This window comes from Choristoneura fumiferana, chromosome Z (assembly GCF_025370935.1).
Source record: "Choristoneura fumiferana chromosome Z, NRCan_CFum_1, whole genome shotgun sequence".
NCBI classification, from domain to species: Eukaryota; Metazoa; Arthropoda; class Insecta; order Lepidoptera; family Tortricidae; genus Choristoneura; species Choristoneura fumiferana.
In genome coordinates, this window is record NC_133472.1 from 25,434,808 (window position 1) to 25,450,475 (window position 15,668).

General features: G+C 40.7%; 1 protein-coding gene across 1 annotated transcript in view; it reads right to left on the minus strand.

The window, feature by feature from the left end:
* Positions 1-15,668, minus strand: part of LOC141432540 (intermembrane lipid transfer protein VPS13B-like) — a 65,255-nt gene that overhangs the window by 14,470 nt on the left and 35,117 nt on the right. Inside the window, exons 55-70 of the mRNA XM_074094152.1 lie at positions 15,387-15,595; positions 15,090-15,166; positions 14,334-14,521; positions 13,324-13,439; positions 12,968-13,056; positions 11,947-12,077; positions 7,460-7,620; positions 6,952-7,077; positions 5,047-5,158; positions 4,624-4,800; positions 4,160-4,315; positions 3,448-3,549; positions 3,279-3,370; positions 1,787-1,889; positions 1,629-1,721; positions 1,112-1,270 (exon numbers count right to left, since the gene is read on the minus strand). Coding sequence (XP_073950253.1) covers positions 1,112-1,270; positions 1,629-1,721; positions 1,787-1,889; positions 3,279-3,370; positions 3,448-3,549; positions 4,160-4,315; positions 4,624-4,800; positions 5,047-5,158; positions 6,952-7,077; positions 7,460-7,620; positions 11,947-12,077; positions 12,968-13,056; positions 13,324-13,439; positions 14,334-14,521; positions 15,090-15,166; positions 15,387-15,595 — 2,091 coding nt within the window. The remainder of the gene's footprint in view (positions 1-1,111; positions 1,271-1,628; positions 1,722-1,786; positions 1,890-3,278; positions 3,371-3,447; positions 3,550-4,159; positions 4,316-4,623; positions 4,801-5,046; positions 5,159-6,951; positions 7,078-7,459; positions 7,621-11,946; positions 12,078-12,967; positions 13,057-13,323; positions 13,440-14,333; positions 14,522-15,089; positions 15,167-15,386; positions 15,596-15,668) is intronic.

Genomic DNA, 15,668 nt, shown 5'->3' on the forward strand with positions numbered 1-15,668 from the left:
GATGTTCGTAATTCTAGTACCGCCCGTGCGACATACAATATTTTTCATCACATTTGCAAGTAAAATTTTATATTTGTAAAAGAAAAAATATAATTCTTCCAAATATTGGCGATACCTTAGGCTGTGCTCTTGGCAACGTCGCCCTCAACCTCCCCCTCCCTCGGCATGCGCCGCAACGTGCGTGTGCATGTGGTCCATGTAGTCCTGCAGCAAGAGCGCGCGCAGCGCCATCAGTACGGGCAATGACTCATTTACCAAACACGGGTTTCATGACAAGCACATTAAGGTCGAGGGTTTTATTTGGGGGGTTGCAACTAAGGTAGCCTGCATGTTACGACACTGTTTACGAGCAAGTGTGATGAAAAATAAATTTTCATCTCTCCTGTTCGGAAAGTTTAATTTTCATGGGTAGATAGCCGAGTGAAAAATTGCGTTTTCATCTCTAGGGTGGAAAGTATTTTTTTTTAATTTTTCGATTAGCCACGGAGTCGAAGATAATTGAATTACGTCAATGACACTTTTTTTTCACGTTTGGGCATGGCCATCTAGATGCACGTCGTGACCAAGGAGCTTATATGTATACAACAGTGGAGGTTGAACGCCGAACATCTGTGTGAAACAAGAAATTTGATCTTTATTCCGTCACGAACATATTCCATCTCTTTCTTTAGTTAGGTTAAGAAAGAGATGGAAGTCATTCGTAAAATGGGAAAGAAATTGATGGAATATATAAATAAGTAATAAAGATCAAATTTCTTCGTTCGGCGTTCAACCTCCAGTTTTGTATATAAGCTCCTTGGTCGTGACCAACTCGATTTTTTTTTATAGTTGGCCGTGGCATATGGCCAGGTCGATAAGGTACCGTTGGAGGTTGGATATAAGTAAATTCAATTTATTATTATTCTCATTTTATTTGTAGTACTTTCCTCACAGTCGAAATGAAAAGTCTCACTTCGTTCGAGCGCCAGAAATATCTCGTGTGAAATGGGTCACTTTCCACCCTTGGTTATAAATCTACTATTAATCAATGAATGGTGAAACAGGGGGTAAATGGTGTCTAAATTGTTGCCTTTAACTGTTTCATATTCAATTAGTGAGTTTATTATAGTACCTGCGTGGAGGCGGGCTGCGACTCTCCGTGGTGCACGGGCTCCGCGATCGCGAGCACGTGGCTGGTGCGGTTGTGCACCACGAACTGCGGGCACGGGTCCGGCGCCACCGTCACTACCCAGCGGCCCTCGTGCTTCTGTTGCACCACCACAACTGCCGTCTGAACAACAACAACACGACTGTTACGATTTTCTTAAATTTTGTCTTTTTAGGGTATATACATATCAGTCACGTCGACAAAGTGATAAAATAACAAAAATAAAAAAACTTTTTAGGGTACCTCCCAGACGTAAAGTGAGTGTGATTTTTTTCTCGATTAACCCTATAGTGTGGCCGTGGGTATCGTTGGATAGTCGTTTAAAATCAAACCAAAAAGTTTTGGGGGGTTGCTAAGATTCAGTGATCTGTTTGCAAAATATTCAACTTTAAAATGCAAATTTTCATTATAATCGTGCGAATTTCGAGCCAAAAACGAGGATATGAACGCTTTACTTATTTGTATTGATCTGAAAAATTACCGATTTATTGTTTTCGTCGATTAGATGTATGGCGCGGCGTCCAGGTGAGCGGCCAAGGGCCACGGGTGGGGGCGGGGCGGGGGCGCGGGCACGCTCGCGAGCGCGGCGGCGGACGCGGTGGCGGGCACGGGCGCAGGCTCGGGCGCGGGCGTGGCGGCGGTCTCCGGCAGCGACAGGCACAGGTACGTGCGCAGCTCGCTCGCCTCGCCGCCGCGCCAGCGCCCTGACAGCCAAAACCGCGACAGCGGCTCCCCATCCAAACTGTCACAGCAATGCAATAGGTACGATATTTGACAACTCCTGAATTGCTATTGCTATGTCCTATAAAGGGTGGAATTTTAACCGGGTCGAGTCCTGGTTGTGGGAAGATTATTTTTATAAATCTGTGAATGCAGTTTTGTTTCTTATCAAAAGTAAATATTAATGTTTCCTTTGAGTAAAATTTGCTATTTCCATTATTTAGAGTACTTCCCTCCAGGTAGCATTAAAAATTTCACCCGGTATGTAATGACAAGGCCCGGAATTTAGCGTGAATTTTGGGTGGAATTAGGGAGAGAGCACCGCTTTTTATTGATATTATCGATAGTATCCAACTATTATCAATGCGGTTAATTTATCTATAAATAAAATACCACTTACAAGCAAATACCTACTTAAGTTATCAACTCTTTATATATATCTAATATGTATTCGTAGTTATAGTGATTTCAATAAGGCAATTTAAACGGATTAAACTTTTCGATATTTCGTTTTTATTTCATCATTGACCGCTGAAAAAAGTACAGTCGAACAAATTGAATCATGACCCAGGGCGGAACCTTTTAATAATCAATTTCACTATGATTTCCTAGACAAAAGTATGAGATGTCAACATGACATTAGTAGCCTGGGTCTTCAATTTGTTCGACTGTACGTATCATCGGAAAGTTTGAGGTTTTATTTAACAGAAACATACATAAAAAAAATGACGATTTGTCGATAACATCGATAAAAAGCGGTGCTCTCTCCCTACAACCTGTTAATAGCCGCACGCAAAATTCCGGGCCCTAGTAATGACTGTATGAAAATATGGACATAGGTACAGTCAATATTAAGCGGAAAAATAATCGATTGAAAATTGAATTAATAGTAATTTTTTGAAAAATCTGTCTTTCTGCTCTTTTTCTATTTGCGTGTGAAATCACACAATAGTAAGTCTTTCTCTAATCTTGAATTTCAAAACACCTTTAACACTGTTATACGTAAAGGTATCTTTAGACCGAGTTTAGACTTGCAAGAAAAAGCGTGCAAGTTGCATTACATTGCGGCGCTCGATTGACCACTACAAACTCTTGGCTTTTCCGGCCTCGCAATGTAATGCAACTTGCGCTATTTTTCTTGCAAGTCTAAACTCGGCTTAAAACTGGTTCTTGCGTTCGATAACATGCATTGACAAGCTTTGATTGATTAATCTTACGATCTTTAAAGAACTTAAGAATCGTGAGGTTAAGCAATCAAAGCTTGTCAATGCGTGTTATCGAATAAGCATATACGAGCGTTCACCCTACAAGTAATATATACTGAGCGGCAAAATACCTGGCCCTCAAATATATGCAGAAATAGATAATTTTGTATGGAGAGTGGGCCAAATTTTGTGCCGCTAGTTTGTACCTGTCTTCTTTTGTCGGTTTTACTACTTTATAACTTTTCGGTCGCAGTACTGCTTCCTTTTCGGAATCAACCGGAACAGCTATAGCCGACACCTGCCAAAAGTCATCGTGGTCATATAATAACATCTCAAATGCTTATATTTTTTAATATATTATTTAATAAGATTTACCATTAGATCCATATTTAGCCGATTAATCAGCATGAATGTTGGAGTCACTCCCAGCACGTTAATATCTTCTTTTATTTCATAATGCAATGTGAGTAGCGCCACCTAAATATTCAAATCATTCTTATCATTGGAATCAACAAACAAAATATAGGTATGCAAGTAGATAATGCAACTAGAGGTGATCTGAGGGTAGCTACCAACAAATCTTTCACAAAAAAAGAAAGAAAGAATAAATTTATTTATCAAAATTCGGCATAACAAACAAAAAAAAATACCTAAAAAAACAGAAAAACTTATATCTTAATTATATCAGTTAACAAGACAAAAAGATGTACAAAGGCGAACTTATCCCTTAAAGGTATCTCTTTCAGTTAACCTTTAATTTAAAGTTTAAGTTTGCACAAGAACACTTGCCAAGCTCGTCTTGCGGAGGCCACAAGTATATTATTATGATCGCCCATGTAAGCGTGTCATAAATTAAAACTCAAAGTTAGTTCCCGAGCCGCACTGCCATGTGGAACTAAAAGCTTAAGCCGCGCGTAAGTGTAAGTTATATATAACTTATAACGTCAAGTCTCAGTATCATCCTAACGCCCAAGTCTAATTGTTAATTTATAAACATCAAATGTAATTTATGATAGAGTTTGATCTTAAAATAACAATAAGTTCTTTATAAAGGACTTTGGGCGTTAGGAGGGTATGGTAATGTTACCTTGTGGTTACATTGTATAGCAAAGGCGGCAGCGTGGTCGAGCGCGACGCAGCCGAGCGGCGGTGCGCCGTAGCGGCCCGGCTCCTCGCCCCACACCTGCAGCTGGCTGCTCACGAACGTCTCGCGACCAATCTCCACTGACATGAAGAAAGCTTTCTGTTTGCATGAAAAAATCCTTATGTAAAGCAGTTTTCTTGTGTTTCTTACTTACAGCTTCTGATGGCACTGGCCCATTCACACGAAACGATCTGTTATAATAACACTATAACAGTTGGTCACTGCATATTTAAGTAACGTTAAGCGTGTGTGCGTAGTTGCATTTAGTAGAGAAAGTGCGAATGCATTGAATGAGAGAATGGAAGTCAATATTCGTCTAGCGCAAAACAGAAAATGGACACAGGTTCATCGAATAACAATGTTTTAAGCGTTACTATTTTTTAGGTGTATAGATAAGGTGCACCAACCCCAAGCACAGCAGAGGGCGCGGAGATGGCGGCGCCCGGCTCAACCTTGCAGAGCGGCGCGGCGTCGTGCGCGCGCAGCGTGAGCGGCAGCGGCGCCGCGTTGCACAGCAGCACCACCGGGCTCAGCCGGATCTCCAGCGAGCAGCCGCCGCCCGCGCGCACCGCGCCGTATCGCACCTGCGAACACCACCCTCACTTAGATGCGACACGAAAACATACTGTACTTACCTAAATTCTCTTTATCACTGTATGCATTAGCCTCTAAAACAGAGGTCCAATCAATGCTGGGCATCTGCTAAAAAAAATGTTTAACGGCAGAAAACTCGCTACAGTGTTATATTTCAGTCAGTTAGCTAAACATGGCTTAAAACAGAATTTGGCTTATATATAGTACAAAATCTTAAGTATAAACTCATATCATACGGTGATATCGCTGCGAGGCTGTAATGTAGCTGCCTTCCATTCTCCTGGCCAGTGGTTCGCGACTGTAGAGTAGGGCCAGTTGGTAGCGACTCCGCGCCCGGACCGTTCAAACCTGCAGTCATTTAAGAAAGTCGGTAATTGTAATCCTACTAATATTATAATGTGAAAGTTTGTGAGTGAGTGAGTGAGTGAGTATGTTTGTTACTTCTTCACGCTTAAACGGCTGGACGGATTTGGATGAACTTTGGCGGAAAGTTAGTTTATAACCTGGATTAAAACATAGGATACTTTTTATCCCGATATTCCCACGGGATAGGGATAAAATCTCGAAATAACAACCACTAGGCTTAGAGTCATGAAATTTGGTATGTAGGTAGTTGGACGTCTGGAATAAAACATAGGCGACTTTTTGACCCGATATTCCCACGGGATACCTAGGGATAAAATCTTGAAATAACAACCGCTGGGCTTAGAGCCATGAAATTTAGAGTATACTACCTTGAAGTTTCAAACATGGACAGTGGTTGACTGTGTCTTGCGTGTTTTTGTGAACAATGAAAATAAAGCGTAGATATAAAAGCTTATATTTTTTAAGAATACAGTATATTAGGTGTGTTATAAACCAAAAGCGTGTAAGTGTTAGGTAAATTAAATGGAGGCGCAAACTGTAACAGGTTCGGGCTGAAAAACAGCGCTGAAGTGTTAGTCTGAAGACCTGACACTGTCAGCATTATGCTGATGCCCGAACCATTTGCCGCAATTTAATGGGTCGAGTAGCATGCGGGGATACTTTTAGGTTAAGGCGGGATTTTTATAAAAGTTCATTAACCCCTACATTAGAAAGCAGGTCTCACGAACTTTTATAGAACCCGCATATAGTTAGTAAGTTAACTTAATTTTTAGAGTAGGTACCCTTCTTGTGTAATATGCATTATATACCTACCTAATTGTTGGCAATAAACGCATTTTCTTTCTTTCTTTCTTTTTCTTTATAGGTAGCTAAACCTCTGAAATAACACATAAGCTACTATTTATCCCGATATTCCCACGGGATAGGGATAAAATCTCGAAATAATAACCGCTGGGCTTAGAGTCATGAAATTTGGTATGTAGGTAATTGGCCGTCTGGAATAACACATAGGCAACTTTTTGACCCGATATTCCCACGGGATAACTAGGGATAAAATCTCGAAACAACAACCACTGGGCTTAGAGCCATGAAATTTGGTATGTAGGTAGCTGGACCTCTGGAATAACACATAGGCTACTTTTTATTCCGATATTCCCACGGGATAGGGATAAAATCTCGAAATAACAACCGCTGGGCTTAGAGGCATGAAATTTGGTATGTAGGTAGCCGGACGTCTGGAATAACACATACGCTACTTTTTATCCCGATATTTCCACGGGATAGTTTTGTAACTAAGGGACCCCATACATCCGTTTATTATTATTATTACTATTATTTTGTAATTTTTTCTTTAATTGTATACTTACTGTAGTTTTTAAGTATTTTATTTGTAATTATTTTATTTTGAAAAAATTACTTTCTGCAAAGCTTCTTGCGGCGCATTCTTCTTGGCAATGATGGTCTTTCCGAAAGCGCTGGTATTTAAAAAAATGACGTGAAAAAGTGCCCATTGCGGCCTATTTACTGAATAAATTATTTGAATTTGAATTTGGATGGGGAAATTTTTTGAAATTTTAGCACTGGGTTTAGAGTCTTGAATTTTGTACAGTTATTCACAACACAACCTCAATGAAGACCACGATATAAATATTGGAAATTTCCAGGGGAATTTTGTAAAATCCCGAAAGTTTCAATTGCAGCTACCACACCGAATAGTTTACGCGTGCGAAGCCGCGGGTAAAAGCTAGTTGATAATAAACTGTTATTCTTCTTACCATGCGCGTATGTCTTCTATGACTTCATCAATGTTGTTGACCGGCGCTCGTTTGTCAAAAACTGAGGTGTCGGTTACGCCATAATGTAGTGGGATGGCTTCACGCGTCACGGGACATTCGATATCTCTGTTAATGAAATGATTGTTTGGTTATATAAATAAATAAATACTTAATTAAATTTTGAACTTGAAGCCCGACATAATTTAGTAAGGGAATTGAGTTTTAATATGGAATGAATACCGTATATTCGTAGTTGTATTACTTTGAAATAGCTGGGTTATAATTATAAAGCAGTAATGGAAAATTAAAACTAATGTAGCGTATTTATAATTAAACTATACCTACTTCAATCTGTAATAAAAAAAGATACCTATTAAGCATGGTCATAAAATACAAATGAATTAGAATTATTCTACCCAGTAGCTATTTTATAAGACTGCAGCAAACTTAACCTGGATGTTACGTTGTTTGCAAGCAAACGCGATAGAAATGAAATGTAAGCACTCACTTGTATTGGAAAGAGAGCTGGTGCCGCGCGGCGGTGGTCCCGGGCGCGAGCAGATGCGTGCAGGCGCCGCGGCCTGGCGTTGCCTGCACCAGCGGCGGCGGCCGCTCCGCCGGCGGCGGCAGCTCTACCGCCGACAACTCTGTCTCCGTCGTTACTAACACCTGGGATGGTAAAAACTCAATTTTAATTACTACGTTTGAGCAGAAGAGCACAATGGTTTGAAGTCACTTTTGCCGCATAATAAATACAAAATACTTTATTCAAATAATCATAGCCAATACAGGAGAAATATCCATCAGACTCCAAACTATGCTCAGCCTGTATCTAGTCTGCGGGTGCGAGTAACTTATTAGAAAAACAGTAACAACATAAATACGTTAATAATTATGTTTATCTACTCTCATATCGTAAAATTCGAATTATAAAATTCAAAACGAGTTTATATTGACATACTTTTTAAACACAATACCGAAATATAAAAAAAAACATATTATTACACTTTTCTTCTAACGAAATAATGTTATAATACAATTTTTTTTACCATTACGATACAGGGTAAATCCAAAAAGTTTATATCGAAAAGTTTTGATTCCAATTTTCACATGTCTGTGGCAGTGCCCGCTTTAGCGCATGGGCGCACATGCGCGGTGATGTACTGGGTTTTAGCGCCATTCCATTCCATACGTGTCGTTTTGTTGTACGAATTTTCGTGGGAAAATTTGTTCTTACTTAAAAATGTCTGATATCAGTGAATGCGAAGAACATTTGACTCCACCCGATATCTTAGGTGCGGCGAAGGAAATGGCTCATAATTTTATTACCAGCAAAGTCCAGAAAATTATACGACGAATGCTATCAAGATTTTATGGCATGGAAAATGCAAAAAAAGGCTACTTCGTTTTCGGAAAACGTGCTATTGGCCTATTTTCAGGAATTGTCTGACAAGTTTAAGTGTTCCTCATTGTGGTCTAAATATTCAATGCTAAACAGTACATCAAGCATATATAACGAAGTTGATATATCAAATAGTACATTGTGTCTTAAGGGCGGTAAATAAGGAATTACGAACGAGAGTCTATTAGAAGCCCGAAGTCGAAGACTGAGGGCTTTAATGAGTCGATGTTCGTAATTCTAGTACCGCCCGTGCGACATACAATGTTTTTCATCACATTTGCAAGTAAAATTTTATATTTGTAAAAGAAAAAATATAAATCTTCTAAATATTGGCGATACCTTAGGCTGTGCTCTTGGCAACGTCGCCCTCAACCTCCCTCGGCATGCGCCGCAACGTGCGTGTGCATGTGGTCCATGTAGTCCTGCAGCAGCGCGCGCACGGGCACGGCGCAGCGCCATCAGTACGGGCACTGACTCATTTACCGACCTTGGGCTACATGACAAGAAAATGTGTACGCACAATGACTCATTTACCGACCACGGGTTTCATGACAAGCACCTTAAGGTCGAGGGTTTTATTTGGGGGGTTGCAACTAAGGTAGCCTGCATGTTACGACACTGTTTACGAGCAAGTGTGATGAAAATATTCAAAACTACTAACGTTTTTGAAAAGAAAATCGCAAGGATTTAAAGGGAAAAAAGCCAAGACGTTTTCACCTGAACAATTGAATTAATTTATGAATGAAGCTGTTGGACGCGCACATCTTTTAACGAAGGTATGCACGTATAAATATAATATTTTATAGTTATATAAAAGTGAAAGTCTTTTAGCGTTTGTTGTTCTTGGGTTTTTATTCATATTCATAATTTTTAACTTAATTTGTTCCAGATTGCACTTATTTCCGGTATCAGGGGTGCCTGTCGGAGACAGGAACTCTACAATGTGCAGTTTCGGGACGTGGAAGTATATGAAAATACAATAAACTATTTCTTAATTTTCTAACTTTGATCTTTTATTTAGCAGATTCTATCTCAATGTGTGAGAGAAGATAAAATATTGTATGCAACTGTACGTAATTAGGCCTTAAAACACTCATGTGACCCTTTATATTACGATACAGTTGCATAAATAGCTATTGTTTATCACAAATTATATTATTAACTAGAGAAAAAAAACTTAAACAATACTGAATGTGCATGCAAAAAATATAACACGTTTATGTGCGAATGTGTATGCGAGCGCGCTCGCGCGCGTCAACATGTGTATGTATGTAAGTGAGTGTGTGTGGGTGTGAGTGTGTACGTGTTTGTCTAGTCCCGAATAATTATTCATTATATAAAAGATTTTCTGTCGCCAAGTAAGATAAAGAGCCAATCCATTTCTTTACAACAACTTTAGCTCTACGGACCGATAGAAGCTTGATATCACAAACTCTGCAGATGTTGTTGTAGATGCGAGGATGAGATTATGCTGGAGATTTTCTCGCCAGAGCGGATCTGAGTGGAGGCAGTGGACTTTTGAAGATACTGCGGAGAGTCGAGCATGATTCTGTGTGTACGAGCTAAAGCTTTCATAACAAAAAGCTGCCTCACTCTTAGAAACCCAGTTTCGCGATACAGCTCGTCTGTGGGGAATCAGAAAGGTTTTTTGAGCATAACCTTTATCACTGCTCTTTGTACGCGTTCTACCTCTATCAAGAAACTCTTGCTAGCAGTGCCCCACACCGCCACACCATACTGCAAGACAGACTGGCAAAGTGCATGGTATACAATGCGTAGTGGTCTGGTCGGAGCAGTCTCGAAGTTTTATCATGACATATATAAGATTAAAGGAGAGATGCTGGTCAATAAGAAGGCCCAGGTATTTAACATGGTCTCGTCTCTCAATTTCTTGACAAGAGCACGGTCGCCGAATACTATGTGGTGAAGAACTGAAATCTTGTAGACATGAGTGAAATTTTATTATTGTCTTCAGGTGGGAAAGAAGCACGTGTTTTAGAAAACGCCACAAAAATTGTTTTTTTCCACATTTAGGATCAACAAGCCAAGAGACAACTTTGGCAAGCCCATTTTCAGCTTTAGAAAAAAATGGTCCCAAGAGCTTTCATGCACAAGCATCACAGTATCGTCTGCGCAGCAGAAGATCTCTGAGTTTGGAATTTCGACGTGGAAATAGTACATTGTTGCACCAAGCAGAAAGTTATTTATTATTCCACCGAGTGCTGATTTAGAGCCCGAGCGTCAGCGAGGGCTTTAAAAAGCACGAGGACAATCTAAATTACTTAATGCGATGTGCATAATCTGCTTTTCTTACAACTATTACAGGAATAGTAGACAAAAAAAAACTCATGCTAAACAATTAATAGGAAAGAAATGTCACTAGCACTCGATGATTCCATTTTTACACGACTGCCCGAAGGAGGGTTATGTTTTTCGAGCGTATGTATGTATATATGTATGTATGTGGGTATGTATGTCCATTTCTTTGGTCCTCGCTGCAGCCTAAACGGCTAGACGGATTTTAACATATATGAGGTATCATTGGACTTGTCATAACTGTCGGAGTGACATAGGCTATATAATATTTCAATATGGCGGAGGAATGAATAAAAAATATTGTATTGTAACAATAGACATATTTTCTTCCTGTTGGTTTTGGCTGTCGGGTTTTTGATTTTTTTAATTTAATGTTTTATTGTAAGTTTACATTCGTACTCTCAAAAAATGTCTACGGAAAATTCGCAAGGTTCCCGCCAATTTGTTTTTTTTTAATTTTTTACTTTTTTTTGGCAGAGTTAAACTCGAAACTCGAAGTTCGTGTCGTGCGGTCCCTCTGACACTTATACTATTTAATACGAGAGCGAGAGGGACGGTACGATACGAACTTCGAGTTTTGAGTTTTGTAGTAGCCCTGCAGATATTTTTACTCGCGATCTGTTAAATTTCGGATGGGCGCCAGGTTGGCCAGCCAAACACACAAAGTTTTTTTTTATTATACGGCTACTTACTGCTTTTGGTAGGATTGGTAACAACAATTTTTTGTACGCAATCTGTTAAATTCATTAAGACTGTCAGGTTGAGCAACCTAACACCAGATTTTTTTACACTATGCAGGCTAATTTTATAGCAAAAATACTGTTACCTCTTTGGTGGTGCAATTAAAAAAAAATCTAAAACAATGCAATAAAGGATTTTCATACATTTTTTCTGCTCTAGAGCAGAAAAGCCCCGCTTTGAGCTGGGTATTTAGTGCGGTTATGATCAAATTAAAGCATAGTTGGAAGAAAATATCATTGATGTAGAGAATAAAGAGTGTTGGGCCGAGAATACTACCCTGCGCTACACCAAAGCAGACAGGAAGCTGGTTACTTTCATGTTGACTTATTTTTACCCTTTATAAAAAAAAACTAATTTAAACCACTTCCTATCAAATTGCTAAAATCGAAAGTCCTTATTATTTTATTATTATCATCATGTAGATGTGGAATTCAAGTATTGTGATCCCGGGATTTTCAACATGTCCGTGATTGAAATTTCTACATATTTGTTTGATGGTACGTATACGCGAATATTGTGCTATATTCTGTACTGACGTCGGTATCGAGCGGTAGATGCGAGTAAAGCACGTAGAGGGGCCAGACGGCGGCGAGCACGCGGCCGTCACTGCGCGCGCGCACCACGCGGCACCACACTGACACGTACGTCGTCTCGCCTCCACTCGGCACTGCAACACAATCATTTATTAATCTACACCCATATAGTAAATCCTCAATTATGCGTTCAAAAACCATAGGTAATGACCAGCATTACGACATTGGATTCTATTATGAACACGGCTGTATCGTAATGGTCATAACGATACAGAAATCTGTATCGTAATGAGATTTGGCAGACATACCTACCTAGTTCTCGTTAATGCAGATAATTCTCAATGGTTCTTAAACACATGATAGGGGATTTAATATATGGATATAGATAAAATATTGTATGCAACTGTACGTAATTCTCATGTGACCCACGCTACGCCTCGTTTCATAAACCCACACTCGTGTTTTAAGGACCCCTATTACGATACAGTTGCATAATAGTTATTTATGTGGCTGGTGCATAATGAGAGGCATTAAAGTACGAGTGTGGTTTATAAGATCACACGAGTGTTTTAATGCCTAATTATGTATAGCCGCATACATAACTTTATCTACATGCATATCATAAGTTTTCTATAATATGTTCAGATATGGCCTGTATTTTTAAGTTAGTGTTACTGATAACTAGTTTGAAGTACCTACCAAAGCTTAAATAAAACAGATAATAAAAAACTAAAGTTTTATTTATAATAATAATTATTATCTACATGCATGTCATAAGTTTTCTACAATATGTACAGATATGCATTGTTAAAAATAAAGTATTACCGATACTTTAATGTAAACATTAAGATGCACCCGCAGATACCAGGTTTCTTAATAAAGGCCATTTGATAGTCGTTTCTGAACATATAATAGGGAAGTTATGATATGCATGTAGATAAATAACTATTAAGGCATCGGAAATATTTGCAGACTTGATATGTCATCATTGAAAGCAGAGTGTCAGCAAACAATGTATACATACCCTTAACTAGCCACGGTACATTTTCTTTGGGGCATTCCTTCAGGGGTATGTCTCCTGACCAACCGGTATCTTGTGATGCGAACTTGATTCTGAAATAGTACAAAGTCAGCTAAACCATAGTTAAGTGTTACATAATATAAAGCCAGTCGTACTATTTAAGGATAGCTCATTTAAAAGGCCTTCTGAAGGAGTAATCAAATTTTTAGATTCAATTTTATCGATGTGACTAAAATATCCTCTGATTTATTTTAAGTAGCTAGTCCGAATTGCTGCCCGGCTGGCTACGTCGCCGTGGCATCCCGGCAGACTAAATCCCTAATTGTCTCCTGGCCGAGTATTGAGGATACTGTACTCACTTTAGCACCATTTCACAGTCAGCGCCGCACAGCACGCTACGTCCGACACTCTCCGGATCGAGTTCGCCCGAGCACACAGACCGCCAAGCTTTGGCGTCCGCGCAGCGCGCGCGCACCTAAAACACGATTAGTTATCACGTCGGCAACAATAGTACACTGTAAAACATTTGCATAAAACGCGCCTTTTTACTCTAGACGTTATACCGACTGTATCCTTCCACCTAGAACCAGAGCTCGTCGCGAGCGATCGCTTGATGTCATAGATGACATCACTTTTGGCGACCGACCGCGTTACAGCTACTTACTCTGTGGGGTCAGAGTTGGCTTTCATCAAAACGTGGCGGGAATTCGAAAGAGATGAGAAAGACGTCATCAGAACTCCAATACATGCGACATATTTAGGAACTTGCAAACAGCACACCGCCTATGAGGGCTATCGTTTTTTGTCTCACTAAATGGCGCACTGTTGCGTGAGGTTTTTAAGTATGGCTTTCAAAGTCTGTTATTACGGGCGTGAAAACAAAGTTTAGATTAAAATCATATTTAATACGCCTTAAAACCGTACCATAAAAATATCGAGCATGCCACAGTGTTGCATAGTCCCCGTTTCGTTCGGAAAAAGGGAGGACAAAGGTTTCCGAAAGATAAAACTGTCTCAAAACACAGACATTCATTGCCCCGGAACGCATATTTGCCATAATTAATTTCAGATATTGCAAAATGTTCACAAAATTATTCTAATTATAAATAAACCCGCGTAGCTCACACAAAAACTATGAGATTTGACATTTCGGAGACCTCACGCTACACTAGCGCCTCTAGTGGCGAATTCATACGCGATATCCCTCATTGCGAGCACACAGCGCTCAAGATGTGCGTTCCATTTATAACATTGGCCTGCAACGTCCGCGGCCTATTTACGTTAGCGGAACGGCAGTTTCAGCGGTCGTGGTCGAGGGCGTTGTGGACGTTAAGTAGAACGTAGCCCTTAGCCCGACGACAGCACTAACCTTATACAGTAGCGAGCGCCGCAGCGCGTTGGCCAGCACGAGCCGGCCCGCGAGCAGCAGCTGGCGGCGCGCGCCGACCGTCGCCACGCGCGCGTGCAGGTACACGCCGCCGCCCGGCGTCGCCGCCCCGCCCAGCGCCTCCGCGTCCTCTAGCCGCACGCGGCATGCACCCGACGACAGCGACAAACCTTGTAATAGGATACTCATCTTCACTTAAAGTGCAAGCGAAATTATACGGGTGGGGTTTTATCGCGATGACTTCGTTGCGCGGCGATAGTCTAGTCAGCCCACGGCGTTTGTTATCCATGCACGATCACAATAAGCTAAAGGCGTTGTTTTAACCGCAAAAAGATTTTAATCTGGTCCTTAAACACACTTAAATTGCAAAGTGAAAGTGAGCAAAAGTCAATTAAGCGGCAATTACACTGCGTGACTGCGTCGTTCAAAATACTTCGGCGAACGAACGTCGCCTCTATATTAGTCTGTCCGTCTACTGCGGCGGCCATATTAAGGCGGTGGCAGCTGTCGCTCGCCGAATGCGGCCGACTACCGTATTCTTTACACTTTTGCGGTCGCCGCAATCCAGCATGCGGCGAACGAATCAGTGTAATTGCCGCTTTAAGCGTAAGGCTTGTACGTAAGTAGTAAACATAATTTTATTCAGTTTGTCTAACATCAATTCTAAACAGGTACGAGTAAATTGAAAATAATATTGATATTTTTCGTTAATATAATGATATATTAAATTCAACTCACAAGTAGACCAACGCCAGTCAGCCGACGGCCCGGCTAGGGCAAATCTTAGTCGCAACGGTGCTGCTGGAGAACGCCACCTAAAATAAAAGTAGTAAATCGATGTGACGAACTGATGAAAAACGTTGTACGTTTGTCGAGCGGAATAGAAATTACGGGAAGCTCAAGTCAGGAATCGAGTTTTCAAGTAGTCTCAGTCTCTAAGGTCTTGTGTTTTAATAGTCTCATCCGTAATTTCTAACCCCACCGCTCTTGACACTGTACTACAAGTACCTTGGTAGGTGGGAATGTGTTACGTACCTGTAAGCGAGCCGCGCGCCGGGGCCGAGCGGCACCAGCTCGTCGGTGCCCTCCTGGCCGACGCGCAGCGCGCTGGCGCAGCTGTTGTGCAGCCACAGCGACACGCGCCCCTCCAGCGCCGCCGCCGTAACGTCCCCCAACGTGGTGCGAGACTTCAGATCAATTGTGTCTTCATCGCTTTCCGTTAGTGATGTTGTATCATCTTTGTACTGTAATTTGGTAATATCGATAGTAAATCTGAAGTCACTGAATTAACAGTTTTTATAAAAAAAAACCGGGCAA